Source organism: Grammomys surdaster, unplaced genomic scaffold (assembly GCF_004785775.1).
Source record: "Grammomys surdaster isolate TR1022 unplaced genomic scaffold, NIH_TR_1.0 125941, whole genome shotgun sequence".
Taxonomy (NCBI): domain Eukaryota; kingdom Metazoa; phylum Chordata; class Mammalia; order Rodentia; family Muridae; genus Grammomys; species Grammomys surdaster.
In genome coordinates, this window is record NW_021620763.1 from 2,769,045 (window position 1) to 2,783,838 (window position 14,794).

Consider the following 14,794-nt stretch of genomic DNA (forward strand, 5'->3'; position numbering starts at 1 on the left):
CCCTGACACACCTGTCTATGTATGTGTGTCACTAGGCCCTGACACACCTGTGTGTACGTTACTAGGCTCTGACACCTGGACACACCTGTCTAGGTGTCACTGGGATCTGACACACCTGTCTGTGTGTGTGACACTAGGCTCTGACACACCCATGTATGTGTGTTACTAGGCTCTGGCACACCTATCTATGAGTTCCAATGGGAGGATGCTTTTAGATCCCCAATCTCATTCAGACAGTCCATGTGAAGAATTTTCCTCTGTGAATATTACACCAGCAGTCCTAACTAATCTGCCTTACATGCCAGTTAGGGATTTGAATGCATTTATATTATCTATAAAAATCCTGTCATTAATTGAATCCATATATCAAAAACAAGATGCTTTAATTGAATTATTCACATTTTGGGGGTAGAGAGATGACTCAATGGTTAAAAGCACATACTGCTTTTGCAGAGAATCCAAGTGTGGTTCTCAGAATCTCAACACCCATCTGTAACTCCAGTTCCCCGGGGAATCAGTTTTCTGGGCAGTTGCAGTCATGTGCATATACCCATACACATAATTATAAATAAAGTATATTTTTAAAAAGGAAATCCTTAAATCATTCACAACTGTTTATAGGTAAATCAGAATCCACTGCCTCTGTCTCCGGAGTGCTGGGATCAAAGGCCTGTGCTGCCACACTTGGGCCTTGTTGGGTGTTTCTATCATGGAAAGGTGTGGAGACTTCTTGACTTATCAAATGATTTCTTTCCCCTTGCATCTATGTTTATTGAGATGATCACATGATTTTGTCCTTTTTCTTATGTATCCGCCCTTCTCTTTCTACAGTCAATTCCACCTTATTTTACATTGGTTTGATCTTTCTTTCAGTTTTGTGGAAGAGGGGAGATATAAAATCCTTTGTGTGTGTTTCTGGATTAGGAATAGATATTGGGTCTATTTCTTAATTCTTTGAGTCCCACCATGGCAGCTCTTTGCTTCCAGCTTTAATGGATTGCTTAAAACCTGTACCGTCTGTGGAATTGTCATAGTCCCTCCTTAATTAGAAGCTGCCCCCTGATTGACCAGCCCAACAGTAGAGCCCCAGATTGTCCCCAGTGAAGAACCCCAAGAGCCTCCACTTCCTGTACATCAGTAGTCCTCCTTAAGATCCAGGACAAAGAAGTCCTGCTACCATGCTATCATCTAATGTCGAGCCTTGACCTCTTGTTAGTGGGGTCTGAGTTTCCCAGGGGATCCACTAGATCATGGCTTTTATGACCCAGGGCTAGCATGAGATTTAAACACAATGATGTAAGAGTCAGCCTTTAAACAAAATAGCATTTCTTTTTCTTTTTAATATAGAAATGTGTGAATAGAGGGAAAGGGCTCAGAGGTTAAGAGCACTTGGCACTCTTCCAGAGGACCTGGCATCAATTCCTAGTACCCACACCACAGCACATGCTGTTTATAACTCCAATCTCATGGGGTCTGGTGCCCTTTCTGGGCTCCATGGGAACGAGACACATGTAGTGCTCAGATGTACATGTAGACAAAATGGGCATACACTTAAGATAAAAATGACAATTAAAAAATTGAAATAGAGCCAAGCAGTAGAAAGTAGAGCATCACACCCCACCTCCACCTTGCCCTGTGAAACACTAATTTAGTTTGTTCATCTTTCTAGAACTTCCCTTTAGTGTTATCTTCATGACTTTGAAATCTTGGCTAGACATGTGATTTTTATGACCCACTTCCTCCCCCTATAATGTGAGACAGTCATTTTTCCTATTATAATAAATGCTAGGTAGACAGCCCAGTGACTGTATAGAGTAGCATCACTTAGCTGTGACCCCATGGCTGGAGATGCAGATGGGATGCAGAGTTTGCTTACAGGAAGATGCTGCTGTGGCACCCTTTCCCTAGAGAGGCGATGGAGTATGGAATATGATTGTGTCAATGTTTGTACTTAAAAGTCCTCATGCTCTCGGCAGACTAGGAGTCCAGGGACCCCTAGTGACTCTGGCTGTTCTCTGAATATTCCAAGTCATAGTCTGTGGTCTGCAAAGTTAACTAGACAAATTCCCTTGCAAAACAGAATTGCCACAGAAATAGACCATAATGAAAATATTTCTAAATATCCCATTATTCTGGGATAATGACCATATTAATGTCGAGCTATTGATTTCATTAGAAGGAAATCCACTACTGTGAATTGTTTGCTACAATGAAGGCCTTCTTCCCCAGCCCTGTCTGCATTGTGAGCAGAGCACAGACCCTCTCACAAGCCTTGCCTTGGTTCCCACGGCAGCCACCAGTGGGGAACTGGGAGTAATGACTTGTGACCCAGAAGGCATTTGGGGTTTTCTTTGGAAATATAAAGAAAAGTGACATTTGTTCAAATTAGGTAAGTCTTTCTTCAGTGTCTTAAATAAGAAAAATACATAAATCAGTATAGCATGTCAGTGTTTGGTCACTTGGGTTCTCTTAGAAGGGACCCGAATGCTTTCAGACTTTCAAAGAAAGTCCTGAGCGGAGTTGTTTACCAAGTCTCTAAGGGAAAATCTTAATCCCCTTGTTGAACATGGCCACTGCCACCCTGAGCTGACAGAAACAACATTGCCAGCCATTTCCACAGAACTGGTTCAGGGCAGTAAGGCTGGCCCTGTCTCTCCACACAGTCCTGGGCAGAGCACGTCCAGAGTATGAGATACAAAGGGAGCTGGGGCCAGAGCCTAGGCCTCTGAAGGAGGTGGTGTGCTTGTTTTCTGTCTCCTTTCCTGTTCCTGAGACTGCCATCCGGCCATGTTCTCAGCTTCTGGAGTTAAGTCCATAGGTCTCCCTGACACCCCTACCTCCATAACCAGCCTTCTTTACCGTTCAAATTATTCATATCCTTAGTGCTAGGAAAGCAGATTAATGACTTATTATTAGTCATCAGATTGAAGTGAGACCAGAGCCAAAGCCATTTCAGCCCATTGCCTTATGATGGTGTGACCTTTCGCACACTCTCCTGATGGGGCGAGTAGCTTTTTATGGATGTTTTTAAACATACTTTCAGATACTTTTCCTTTCTGGTAATCTGAACAAGAAAACAGTATTGTCCCTATTCCTCAAGTAAGATTTAGCTCAGCTTCTATGAGCTAGATCAGAAGAGCTGGTGATGAGTCTGGCAATATTCTATTTATAGAGCTGGCCACCTATCTATGCTTTCCTGAAAATCCAAGTAGAATCTCAGAGCACCGATGTCCTAGAACTTTCTTTCCCATTTTCCCGTTCCTAGATTTTAGAAGTTGAGATGGTAAGGTTAAGCATTAAGCTGTCGGGATCCGTTTGGCTTGAGCTATGAAATGCCCTTACCTAAGAGGGAATCAGAGGTAGGTTTAACGTAATCATCAGTCCCCACTGGTATCCCCGGGGGATGTGAGGCAAAGCCTCTCTCAGTGGAGGATGTTGTTCTGTTTTGTTTGTTGCTAGTTTAAACTAGATGTGCATATACATATACATGCAAACACACACATGTACGTACATGTACGTGATATGTATGATAGTGTATTATATATGTATATCAAAGCTTTAGTTTCACAGCAAAATTGACTCACAAGTATAGAGCACTCCCATTTGCGCCCTGCCTTCCCCAACCTGGGTGGTTTTCTTAAAGGACTCTCCAAGCTGTCTTAGTTTCCCCTGAAATCCTGGCATTTTCTCAGTGCCCCACCATACTTTATTTCCAGTGTTTGTTGGTGGTTCTTTCTCCTCACTGGATTTCAGCTCTTTAACACTGGGGTCTCAGGGTTCTGTCCGCATCAGTATTGCAGAACATACCAAGGCCACTCACCCAACTGTGACCAAAAGCACGTGTGGCTCAGCTCCTGACCCTCTGGTCTGTAACCACCCTGGCTAGTTTGAACTGTACTGAACAAGAAACCAGCCCAAGCTTACCAACTCGGAGGCAAAGTGAGCATATCCATCAAGCAAAGCCGTGATTGTTGAGCAGAGAAAGTTCTGTTCGGATTTAGTCCAGACTGAGTTCAGGTAGATGTCCCTGATGCGACTTGACTCTGCAAAGAGAAAGGAGATCTTAGAAGGCCTGTTTTGTGTTCTTTCTAGACCAGTTCCCAGAAAAGAGAACCACATTTAGATGTTCTTAGAGCTTTAGGAATGAAATTTGAACTTGTGTGAAAGAATATTATGCAGCTTACATGTTACTGTCTTCCAGGTCCCATATTTAACGCCTCTGTGCATTCAGACACGCCATCCGTCACCCGGGGAGATCTCATCAAATTGTTCTGTATCGTCACTGTGGAAGGAGCCGTGCTGGACCCAGGTACCTCCCTCCATCTTTCCTCCTCCCTTGTTGCATGTTGTAAATGTTTCTCCTGTCATCTGTCACTGTCACTCAGAGGTAGGAACTAGGGTTTGGACTGTCTGTTGATCTCCACTTGTCGTAGTCAGGGTTTCTGTTGCTGCGGTGAAGTACCATGACCCAGTAGCAAGTTGGGGAGGAAGGGATTGTTTGGCTTCACATCTACGTTGTAGGTCATCACTGAAGGAAGTCAGGACAGGAACTCAAAACAGGGCAGTAACCTGGATGCAGAGCTGAGGCAGAGGTCACAGAGGGGTGCTGCTTACTGGCTTGTTCCCCATGGCTTGTTCTGTAACACAGGAATGGCAACAGCAACAATGGGCTAGGCCCTCTCCCATCAATCACTAACTAAGGAGATGCCTTATAGCCTGGTCTGCTGGAGGCATGTTCTCAGTTGAGGTTCCCTCTTTTCAGATAACTGTAGCTTAGATCAAGTTGACAGAAAACTAGCCAGCACGCCACGTTTCCTGACTCGTCGCTGGTGTGGCTTGGTGAAGCTGTGTATCTGCTGTGAGACCTGAAACACTTTTCAGGACAATCAGTAGAACTCTTCCTGGGTTGTTGTGGCCTGGTTAGAAACCCACTGACAGATTCTTCTTCCTGATACATGTCATTCATTCCTTCTTTCTCGGCTCCTGCAGTGCCTAAGAACAGCTGGAGATGCCAGGGCTAGAGCAGAGAACACGCTCAAGGTCTGCCCTGAGAGCTTACACCCGTGGGGATGTCATTTCTAACTTTTAGGATGTCTTCATAAAGCCATCTCCCTGTTGTACTGAAGATAGAACCTTACACATGCTAGGCCTGTCCAAACCATGTCCCCAGTTCTACAAATCTTCTATTTATAGAACAGATCAACCTTGCCAACAGATGCCTCAATCCTGGGCCCATCCCTCATGCATTCTCTGCTTGGTGCCTTCAGCAGGCAGATGCTCTCCCTCTCTTACTGGCTCCTCTGGTCTTAAAGGAGCATTAAAGGCCTTAGGGTGTTGTCCCTATTGCTGGGCAGGACTATACCCACCTTTGCCTTTCCCCAAAGATTCTGTGAAGAGCCTCGCTTGCTGAGGCCTGCCCTTCTCCCTTCCACCCACTGTGACCCTGACACTGCCCAACCCCACCCCATTCCTAGCAGAGTCATGCACAAAGCCAGCCAAATTCTGTGAGTTCTCACGTGATTCTGTGTGTGGACCTCTGGAAGCATGGCCCTCAAAACAGGCAGGCAGGTTTTGCTCTATGTGAAGGGGCAGTGCTAATAACCAGAGATGGTGGACCCTGCAGGCCTCACCAGCATCTGGGAGTAAACTACTGGGTAGCCATTGCCACTGGGGTAGATGCCTGGCTCCTTTAGGACTTCTGTAAAGCATGAGAAGTTGGGCTCTGAAGAGAGCAGCCACTGCTGCACCACAGCTGGAAGCACAGGGGCACAAAGGTACCTTTGAACGTGGAAATGAAGGTAAGGGTAGAAAGACTGCCAGGGAAAGGCAAGCAAAAACTCCTTAAAAGTTTGCATAGAGCAATGCTGTTTTAAATCTCATTTGTGATCTACACAGACATAAACCCTCCAAATGCTCTTTCTCAGCAAATTAATAGGTCACCAGTTGTGCCTTTCATGTAAACCTCTTTTCTCTGATGTAATTGCAAAAGCTATAGGTAGCTGGTATCTTGCAAATCACAATTTTCCAGAACTTTGCACTCTTGCTCTGTGTGGGTGGAAGATTCTGAATAATTAAACACAAATTGTAATTTTTTTTCTTTCTTTTTTCTCTTTTCATTCATCCTATGGCTCTGAGAAGGAATTCTTGGTGGGAAAGTTGCATAAGTGGGCTGAGAGCCAAGGCACTGTTGTGTCACAGCAGGGTGGGAGCGGCCAAGCGTGGGTGGCACCGTGGTCAGGCTCTGAAGCAGAACAGAGTCAGTGTGAATCATCAAGGGGAAGGGGGAGGGTCTCCAGAGCATGCTGTGGGGGTGCAAAGGAATGGGGCTCAGTCACCGTGCTCACAGTACTTGGAGCTGAAGGGTTGCTAAGGAGCTGGGGTTTCCTGTCCTTCCTGCTTAGCCATTGCCCAGAGGCAGGGTGGCTGGGAGTTGAGGGCATTTTGTAGCCTCTATGAGGCATCCCTCCCAGGTGAGGTGATACAGTTGGAGGATATCAGCATCTAGTACCTAGCCAGTGGATGCCGTGAGATGGGTGGCCCAGCACAGCAGATGTTCACAGGAGGGACCCACGTCCTTGACGACAAGTACTGTGCCCTTCCTTCTAGCAGCGTCTACCTGTCCAGCCCTGTGCGGAGATGAGGACAGTCACTTCTGTTATCACTAGTTCCCACTGGGTCCATCGTAGAAAACATGTAGGTCCCAAGCTTGTAGCCACATGAACCTTTCAACAGAAGTCCTAGGGAGCCAGGCATCCACCCCAGTGGCAATGGCTACCCAGTAGTTTACTCCCAGGTGCTGGTGAGGCCTGCAGGGTCCACCATCTCTGGCACTGCCCCTTCACACAGAGCAAAACCTGCCTGTCTGTTTCCAGGGCCTTGCTTCCACAGCCACACACAGAAACACATGGTCCAGGCATGGTTCTTGGCAGTATTCACCCATGCAGTTAGTTGAATTATTTTATCAAATGTTTTTAAAGTGTATGTGTGTGTCTGTGCACAGTGAGTGTGTGTGTATGTGTGTCTGTCTGTCTGTCTGTGAAGGCTATATGAGGATGTCAGAGCCCTTGGAATTGGAGTTACAAGCAGTTGTGAGCTTTCTGACATAGGTGTTAAGAACTGAACCCAGGTTCTCTGCAAGTGCAGTGGAAGTTTTTAACCACTGAGCTGTCTCTAGAACCCTGTTAATTGCATTGTGCAATAAACTAACATGGCTTGTTCAGGTCATGTGGCCAGTAGGGATTGGGATTCTGGCTCAAGCAAGCCACCTTAGCATCCTGTGATGCACAGTGGAGAACGATGTAATGGGAACACCTCTGTGCCTTGTCTTTGGTAGCCACTCTAGACTCCCATGTGACAGCCGAGTTTCCTCGGGTAGCAGAGCCCACTCTACCCCAGCACTGAGAGGGATTTAATCAGTCCACAGCACTTTCTCCATTCAAACCAAGCTGGTCTCAAGAGCCTTACATGCTGAGAACTGTTTCTGCTGAGGTGCCACCAGGGGTGGGTGGAGGACAGAGATGATCTGCCTTAGTAGTGGAGTTATCATTTGGACCTGTTTGGAAATGCACACTTTGAGTTGAACTCCCTTCTGTCTTATGTGGGTCTGGATGACATCCGTTTGCCTTAGAATGTGTTTCTGAAGTTATTAATGTACTTTCACTGAATGAATGGGTATTATTTTTTTGTTGTCCAGCAAAAACTGACATATAAAAAGTCCCAGGACATGGCTGTAGCTTACCAGTAGAACACTTGCCCAGCACAGCCCTGGGCTCAGTCCTCAGGGGTTTTTTTTCCCCCTTAGAAAAAGGAATTTTGTCAAGCTGGCTTAAGAAGCAATCGTGTTTCTGATCCACAGTCCCCACACACCTCCTGGATGGATCCTGAGGCTCAGCAGCTGGTTTGGGTTGGTGCAGTCAGGGTGGGGATGGAGAGTCTGGGTTTAGCATGTGGCCTCAGTTTCCACATTGTGTAATTTACTCCTGGACCGTTCTCTTTCTCTTCTGCCCATCTTAATTTATCTGAGGCAGTTAGAGCCTCAGTTTCACAGAGTACTTCATGATCCACTAGTTTTACTCTCTGGGACTATTAACTGTGTTCAATTTTCTCAGCTTGATTTTTTTCCCCCTTTGTTTTGAACTTAAATACTTCTGCAAGGGGAAAGAAAAAAATAAATAAAACAGCACAAGCCACAGTGAACAATAAAATCCAAACTGTCTACAACTTTAAATCTGTTACAATTTATGTATGTGCGGTCTCTGGTTCTTTGGCTTGAAATGCCCAGGGACCCTGCACACCATGCCCAGGCTTCACACACAGGGCTGTGAGGCCCCAGATCCTCTTCCTGTGGTTCCTTAGGGTGGGGGTAGTCAGGCTGGACACACTACTATCTATGGCTGTGTGGCCTTGCCACAAGGGAGGCTGTGACGGTGTATCATCACAGGCTGCCTGGAGGTTCGTATAGAACAAACCTGGCCGGGAATAAGGGTTACACACACAGGGAATAAGGGTTACACACACAGGAGTGTGTACATCAGTTCTGCTCACACTCTGACCTCAGCACTTTGGCTTGGTAATCCACAGATGACATGGCCTTCGATGTATCCTGGTTTGCAGTACACTCTTTTGGCTTGGACAAGGCTCCCATCCTCCTATCCTCCTTGGACCGGAAGGGAGTCGTGAGTACAGGCCAGAGGGACTGGAAGAGTACTGTCAGCCTGGAGCGAGTGAGCGTGCTGGAATTCTTGCTGCAAGTGCATGGCTCTGAGGACCAGGACTTTGGCAACTACTACTGTTCTGTGACTCCCTGGGTGAGGTCACCAACAGGTTCCTGGCAGAGGGAAGCCGAGATCCACTCCAGGCCCATCTTTATAACTGTGAAGATGGATGGTGAGCTCTTGCTCTGCGTATCTAAGTATCTTCCCTGTTGTGCAGAAGCACATAGAATGCAGGCTTCAGCAGTCTGGTCCAGCTTGTTTTTTCTCTAGGGCCTGACTTAGGGTCAAAGTGGTTTTGCAAGTTTGCTAGCTTTACGTCCTGGCCTGGAGACACCACTAGGGAAGGACTTTTGGGAGCCGTGGCTGGGATTCTGTGAAACCCACTTCCTCATATCCTAAGGTGGGCATGGCTTCTCCTGTGTGAGGGCAGAGAGGTCTCCATGTGAGACCGTAGATTAAAGACTGACAGTTCTTACCCACCTGCTGTTTCATTGTTTTTAGATGAGGTCTCATAAGTCCTAGGCTTGCCTCAACTCCACTGTCTGGCCTGAGGCTTGCCTGAAACTCCTGATCTTCTCACCTAGACCTCCCCATCACCTATTGTTTTACTTGGAAAAGGAAGGGCTCCCCGGAGCCCGGAGCAGAGTGGGGACCTCTTGGAACCCTACAAGAGAAGAGTATCTCTACTGACCCATACCAAACCCACCCCACCCAGACCAACCTAACCGGTCAGACATCTGCCCCCCCAACCCCATCCCAACCCACTAAGCCTCCCTGAGCTGGGCATCTCTCCCTTTATTCTCAAGAAACGTGTCTGCCCTGTGAAAGCTTCAGAGTGTTACTCTACTCAGAACAACTCTGTGGAGAGAATGAATTCCCGATGCTTAAGGGTTAGGAGAAGCATTGACCAAGAGTGTGTTTCCCTAGTGGTCAATCAGTCTGAGGAGAAGGACCTTTCAACTCCAGCTCCTCCTCACTTAGTTTTTCTGTTGGGTGACTTTTTCTGAGGAGTCTACTTAAAGTCACCTCAGATGAAGAGGACAGTGACTGACCAGAGAAACAATTTCACCCAAGTCCAGCTTGGTGAGCCAGTGAGTCTGTTAGTGTCACAGGAGTGTGGGTAGAATACAGGCAGTGAGAAGAAGACTTGAGACCTCCCCCCCTCCCCCACCCCCGGCCACATACACCAGTAATTACTAACCACTTATATATCAGAGTGAAGGGAAGAGGCCTCCTGAGCCACTTCTCCACCTCCCCTAGAGGAAACGTAGTAAGTGTGCTCTTGAAAGGGTCTCGTCCAGGTGAGCACGGCCAGTCTGGACGGCTTGGAGATGCAGCAACCATGCCCTGCTTGGAGGACAGAATCCACGTACTTTCCCATCCCCCTCCTGAAAACAGGTGACAGTAGCCTCCCACGGGGCTGTTATGAAAATTAGATCATTCCAAACATTAAGGACCTGGCCAGAGGCAGGCACCTACCCAGAGCACTGGGGGAGGGAAGATGTCTCTCCTGAGGTGGGATCTAAAGTTCTGTCAAATCTCTACCACATTTGCATCTTAAACTCTGCTTGAAGTAACTCCATATGAAAACCCAGATTCACCAAACAAGTCGGGGAATGATTATTCACTTTGCTCGATAATTTACTATAGTGTTTCTTAAAATAGCGCTCTTAGTACACTTCAGTTATTTGATGCATAGAAATTGATTTATTCAGTCTTTTTTTTTTTCTAAAGGATGCATCTGCCGTTCAATGTGCGGTGCCCTTATACTGACTTTTAAAAATCAATCTCCTGCCAAAACCCTAAAAAGAAATTGACATTCAAAGGCATCAAGTAAAATCTCTTTACTGCGTGCTACCCCCTCACACCCCCACGTGCCCAGCTCCACAGAACTGAGTGGGGGACAATTGTTCATTTCTTCATCAGAGCTGAGCTGCTCCTGTCTGAATCACATGCCAGGTGCAGGGTATGGGATTTATGAGGTCTGATCTCTGCAGAGATCTGCTGCAGGAGATGGGGGTAGGGGAGGGGGACTAGGGAGGGAGCCAGTGCCCTCTACCCTCCAGCCCTGCACTAACCCTTCCATTTTTCTGTTTTCTGACCAGTGCTGAACGCCTTCAAGTACCCGCTGCTGATCGGCGTGGGCCTGTCCACAGTCATCGGGCTCCTGTCCTGCCTCATCGGGTACTGCAGTTCCCATTGGTGCTGTAAGAAGGAGGTGCGGGAGACACGTCGGGAGCGCCGCAGGCTCATGTCCATGGAGATGGATTAAGCTTTTGGAGATGGAGGGACAGAGGAACACTGTAGGAGCAGTGGGGGTGAGAAGAGGACTCTGATATTTTACGACCGAGTGTGTCACACTAAAACCAGTCCTCTCTAATCTCAGGTGGGACTCAGGCGCTCTCTCTTTTCTGCATGTCAAGTTCTGAGCGCGGACATGTTTACCAGCATACGGCTCTTCTTCCCACGGCACTTTCTGATATGTAACAATCGAGTGTGTGTTTCCCCCAGCTGCGGCTTTTTAATGGTTAACCCCCGTCTAATTAGTTTTCTCCTAGCGGTTTATCGATCCTCTGATTCCTATGTGTTGATCACTTTTGATTTGAGGGATCGCGGTGAGGAAGGGCGAAGGCATTCAGAGTTGGTCATCGTGGGTAAGAGGGTACCTGCCCACCGGAAAGCCAGCATCCACAGCAGCTAACGTCTGGAGAGCTGCTACCTGCTGCCCTCTTCCCTGGCCCAGAGCCGATATAGACCTGTGCCAAGGCAAACTGTGGCTTCGACTACCCTGTCCATCCCCCACCCTGTTGTCAGGAGTTTAAACTATATTGGAACCTAAACTCTATACTTCTTGACCCTAAGCCTTTTGTTTCCCCTCCTTCTCTACCCTCTTCCATTTTCGGGTTTGTTTCTGTGAGAGTGAGGATATGGCAGCCCTGGAGTCTAGAATTTGGCTTTCCACCAAGCACCTTATCTCGACACCTTAGCCTTAAGAATGAATATGAAGAAAAATCACCACCACCACCTCTGTCCAGGGCAGAAGGTCTGTGAGGAAGAGGACACTGGGGGAAGGAAAGGAACAGATGCTCGTTCACTTGCTCGCTCTGGTAGTTCTGAGGCCACTGTGCTTCAGGAATGCCAGGGTGAGTTGTGCTGCTGAGCCAGGTGCCCTGTCCCTGGGGCCACGGGACCGGCATGGGCGCCACAAATGCTCCTTCACAGGAAGGCAGAATGCTGCCTGCAAGACTGACTGACTTCAAGGAATCAGAAATTGCCTAGAGCAAGCGTGTGTTCTCCGTGACCTTTTCAGTCCTTGAAGTCGTTTTAAGATCCCCACAGGGGGTAGTGAAGAGGGGTATACTTTGTGGACATTTGCTTTCCTATTAGAAACACGAAGGGAACCCAGCAATTTAGTGTTATGTGAATGGCCTGTAAAAGAGGGTTGAGAGCTGCTGGCTCTGCCTGGCTGGGCCCAGCAGGAACAGGACAGCGGGCAGGCATACCTTCCAGGTCACCAGAGCCTGCTCCACCAGAGCCACACAAAGTCTCTCCCCCCAGCATAGCCTTTCATGAGCCTCCGCTGGGTACTGAGGCTCACCACCCACTTGGTACCCTCACCTTACCCTCTGCCTCTGAAGGGTTTAACACTGTTGTCTTCCAAAGAGGGCAGGGGAAGATTCCTTTCTCTTAAGCAATAAAGTAATACAACAAGATGGCCATTCACGTTCAGCTCTAGTCACCATGGACCAGGATGCTCTGAGTCCCCCTCCTCACCTTCTCTCCACGTGGCCCATGGTGGCTTTTGTATTTGCCACCCAATTTCCTCTGCTTGTTTCGAGCCCACTTTGGGGACTGCTCATGTGATGAGATTTTGAGCTGGTGGCTCTAACCCAGGTAGCACCCAGGTTTAGAGTCGGTAGCAAGAAGAGGGACAGCAGGTCTACTCCACACAAGCAAGAGAGGCCAAAGAAAGAGGGGAAGCTTTGGCAGACATGGTTGTTCTACATGTCGCTTTCTTATTGCTGGCTCAGACATGAAGCACAGGCAAACAGGAAGTAGGGGAGTAGAACCAGGTATTAGGAACAGCCTTCGAGCCCATGCCATTACTGAAAAAGATTCAGGGTCTTTGCAGTGCAGCCCTCCTTAGGATGAGAGAGACTTAGCCTTGGGTGAGATGAGCCCTAGATGTATATAAAGCCACAGTGGTCCAAGCGGGTACTTGATGGTGAGAGATGAGTGATGGGGCCTACCTTTCCCTTTTGTCTGATGTTGAGATTTGAACCTGAGTTGTGGAGGCCATGGCCAAACCTCTGTGTTGCTTAGGGCTGGGAGAGGGGCCAGAAACCCTAGGACCTAGTTCCTTTTGGGAATATTAACATTCTGGGGTGTGTGTCTTTTTAAGTGTGGTCAAACACTCTTGATGTACCAAATAGTGTTCCCCATGAAGCGCTCTTCCTGAGGCTCCCACCCTGCACCGCCGGTCTGAGGAAGGGAAAGGCTGAACCAGGCCTTGGCACATGAAATTGCACTTCTTAAAGAGAAACTTTATAGAAGGTTGGGTATTTTTTCCTAATCACAAAAATCTTCCACTGAAAGAACCTAAGCTACATTCAGATCGAAGCCTCGAAATTACTTTAAATTGTTTACTTTATGATGTTTACACACACGACTCACTTTTTTAAAAAATAAGAAAACTGCAAACTCTGGCTTTTTAACAACTTTTCAGATTTTTCATGCATGGGATATGCTGGCACCCTGACTCACCAGCTGGATTCAATCCTCATTTAGAAATGTCCCGATATGTGGATATTATGTGTCTTCCCCGTCCCAGCCCCATGGCTCCCTCCTGCCCAGACCTCTGTCTGTTTCTCTGGTGGCTTTTGCCTCCTGCTTTGCAGATCGCCTGCAGCCATGATTTTGTTACGGCATCCATGAGCCAAAGACTGCGCCTTCGGAGCAGGAACAATAAGCAATACTACACAACTTGCTACTTTTGGGGGGAATTTTTTTTTCTTTTTTTAGCTTCACTGATGACAACAGAGGAAGAAAGGAATTGAGGTTTAGGTAAGTTCTCTTCCACTGTGTGACCAAATTCTCGGTGACACACAATTGTGCAGATCACTGGGAGAGCAAGGTTGGGTTTCTTTTCTAGTGTGTAACACAAGGGTCTGCAGAATTTTCCGTAGACAAAGAGAAGGTCTTGTGTATTTTTGTCCCTATCCAAGGTTATACAAACTAATTGTGTTGTTTTATACTGTGGCCACAAATATTATGCAATGCACCATTTGTTTTTGTCTTTATTTTATTAAAGGAAGTTTAATTTAAATCAGCGTTGTGTGAGGAAGTTGATATTGGCTTCTGTGGGCCTCTGCTTACCAGTAGGAGGGGGTGTGGCTGATTCCAGTTGAAATGGTAGATCCATTCCTTCTGATCCCTTCAAATCTAAAAACATTGTTGGATTAGAGAGGTGATCCAGTCAGGAAAGTCCTTGCCTTGCAAGGACAGGAGCCTGAACACAATTGGCTGAACCATGGGGTGTTTATGAGGGGAAGGTAGGGGAGCAGGAGAAATAGCTCAGTGGTCCTTTAAAGCTCTGGTTGTTCTTGCAGAGGACCCCCAGTTCCAGTCCAAGTATCTCCATCATGGCTGATAAGCATCTGTAACTCCAGTTGTAGGGGATCCGATGCCCTCTTCAGACCTCTTTGGGCACAAGATATGCATGTGGTTCACATACAGACAGGCAGGCTAAATATTCATAAACATAAATCTAAATTATATATGTATATACATGTGTGTATACATGTATATGTATATATATATATATATATATATATATATATATATATATATATAAAGGCTGGGCGGGGCATAGTGGCACAGGACTAAGGAAGGAGAAGTAGTAGGGACAGAGAGCTGGTTCCCACCCAGGGAGAGAGATGACAAAATAAAAAAAAATTAAAAAGGACAACAGTAGAGGTTGTTCTTGCCTCCACTTGTACACACACACACACCACACACAGAGTGAAAGAGAGACAATGTTGTAGATTTTGACCTACAATGAAACAGCTGCATTTGCATTT

The 14,794-nt window shown here is 47.0% G+C and overlaps 1 protein-coding gene across 1 annotated transcript in view; it reads left to right on the forward strand.

Annotated features, from left to right (window-relative positions):
• Positions 1-14,040, forward strand: part of Ptgfrn (prostaglandin F2 receptor inhibitor) — a 69,119-nt gene extending 55,079 nt beyond the window's left edge. The window contains exons 7-9 of the mRNA XM_028753024.1: positions 4,202-4,309; positions 8,581-8,886; positions 10,820-14,040. Of these exons, the coding sequence (XP_028608857.1) occupies positions 4,202-4,309; positions 8,581-8,886; positions 10,820-10,986 (581 nt within the window). The 3' untranslated portion in view covers positions 10,987-14,040. The remainder of the gene's footprint in view (positions 1-4,201; positions 4,310-8,580; positions 8,887-10,819) is intronic.
• Positions 14,041-14,794: the final 754 nt, after the last annotated feature.